Source organism: Charadrius vociferus, unplaced genomic scaffold (genome assembly GCF_000708025.1).
Source record: "Charadrius vociferus isolate BGI_N301 unplaced genomic scaffold, ASM70802v2 scaffold1485, whole genome shotgun sequence".
NCBI classification, from domain to species: domain Eukaryota; kingdom Metazoa; phylum Chordata; class Aves; order Charadriiformes; family Charadriidae; genus Charadrius; species Charadrius vociferus.
The window spans coordinates 21158-22960 of NW_009648279.1; the positions used below are offsets into that span (position 1 = coordinate 21158).

The 1803-nt window shown below is 63.3% G+C and overlaps 1 protein-coding gene across 3 annotated transcripts in view; it reads left to right on the top strand.

The window, feature by feature from the left end:
- LCK (LCK proto-oncogene, Src family tyrosine kinase) overlaps positions 1-1803 on the top strand; it is a 6236-nt gene that overhangs the window by 2846 nt on the left and 1587 nt on the right. For 2 of the 3 annotated variants that reach the window (XM_009884524.1, XM_009884525.1), the window contains exons 7-8: positions 50-202; positions 1296-1511. In XM_009884524.1, coding sequence (XP_009882826.1) covers positions 50-202; positions 1296-1511 — 369 coding nt within the window. Of the gene's footprint in view, positions 1-49; positions 203-1295; positions 1538-1692; positions 1708-1803 lie in introns of all 3 variants that reach the window. The other variant, XM_009884526.1, reaches the window with a different exon arrangement.

Genomic DNA, 1803 nt, shown 5'->3' on the forward strand with positions numbered 1-1803 from the left:
CTGCCTTTGGCCTGCACTGATGCGGGCTCTGCCTGCCCCTGCGCCGCAGGCAGCTCTGACGGGCTGTGCACCCGCCTCGGCAAGCCCTGCCGGACCCAGAAGCCGCAGAAACCGTGGTGGCAGGACGAGTGGGAGGTGCCGCGAGAGTCCCTGAAGCTGGTGGAGAAGCTGGGAGCCGGGCAATTTGGAGAAGTCTGGATGGGTGAGTCAGGGTGAAACTGGGGTGCTTCCTCCCGGATGAGGGCACCAGTGTGGGCAGCATCACCTGGGCCCTGCGGTGTCCTCAGGCCAGGGAGGGGGTCTGGCCGGGGTCTCGCATGGAGCAGGCAGCACAGCCCCAAGCGTGGGACCTCGTCTTTTTACAAGGGCCCGGGAAGAAGGGAGAAAACCAGCAGCTAGAGCAGCCCAGGGGCAGCTCTGGTTTACCCAGAGCAGCCCAAGCTTCCCGCTTCTCCCATCCCTGGCCACCCAGATCCCTTCACCGCTGCCGAGATGGGAGCACCGGTGCCAGTTCGTGCATGCACGGGGGCTGCACTGTGTCCTCATCGGGCTGGGCTCCGCTTGCCATGAGAGCAGCTGACGGCTTTGCCATGGGGCCCGTGAGCACCGTGCGTGGCCCCGTACGGGAAACGGTCCTTGTTGTGGCTGTTGCTGTGACACTGGGAGCAGTTGGGGGGCTCGGAGGGTGCACGGGGCCTCGAAGGGGCTGTGACCCGGCCACAAAAACGCCTCCTGCTCCCCGGGTGCTGCGGTGCGGAAAGCACTGGGGCTGCCCTGCTCCCCTCTCTCCTGCCCCGCAGTGGGGTCCCTCCCTTCATCCCACGGGTAGCGGCTGTCCCCCAAAGTCCCCTCTGGGCACTTGGCAGGAGCCAGGCTTCGGCATCGCTGCCCTGCTCCCCCCGCCGCCCCTCCTTTTCATCGTCCAGCAAACAACAGCTTCCTTTCCTTCTGGTGACTGAAAACCACACATAAAAATAACTGCCTGGGGTGTTAAAACATAGCTACAGATTTTTGCCCAGGAGTTGGCCAGCACAGAGCTGTGATTGTCCCCAAGAGTCCTCTGGCCCGGCTGCAACAGTCCTCCAGGGCACAAGGGTCCTCTGCCCTGTCTTCAGCCAACCTTTGCAATCCCCAACATCTCTTGCTTGTGCAGTCTTGGGTTGGGACGCTCTAGATCTACAGAGTAGCCCCCACACTTGCCTCCTTGGCCGGCACTGCTGCTGCCACACGTCCCTCGGCCATGCCCGGTGATGGGGTCCCTCTGCCCTGTGACTCTCTGCCCCATCTCTCCACAGGCTTCTACAACGGCCACACCAAGGTGGCCATCAAGAACCTGAAGCAAGGCAGCATGTCACCCAGTGCCTTCCTGGCGGAGGCCAACCTCATGAAGAACCTGCAGCACCCGCGGCTGGTGCGGCTTTATGCCGTGGTGACGAAGGAGCCCATCTACATCATCACCGAGTACATGGAGAAGGGTGAGGGCACCCAGGCGCTGCCCACCGTGGGTGGGGGTGACCGGGGGCTGTGCAGAGCTGTGGTCCTTCAGCTCCTGGCTGTTCCCTTCCAGCGGTCAGCGCTGGCTTTTGTGTCTCAAGCTGCTTTTAGCATCCTTCACCTCCCCACACTCTGCCTTTGCACCACGGCTCTCCTACTGGCTGGGAGCTCAGGGGTCAGCCCTGGCAGGGGGAAAAGGACCTTACAGGCAGGGTGGTCTCCAGCCCATCCACTCCTACCTGCCTTTCCGTGGGCCGTGAGATGCCCAGCCCCACTTTTGGCGTTGCACTGGGGGACGGTGCGCCAGGG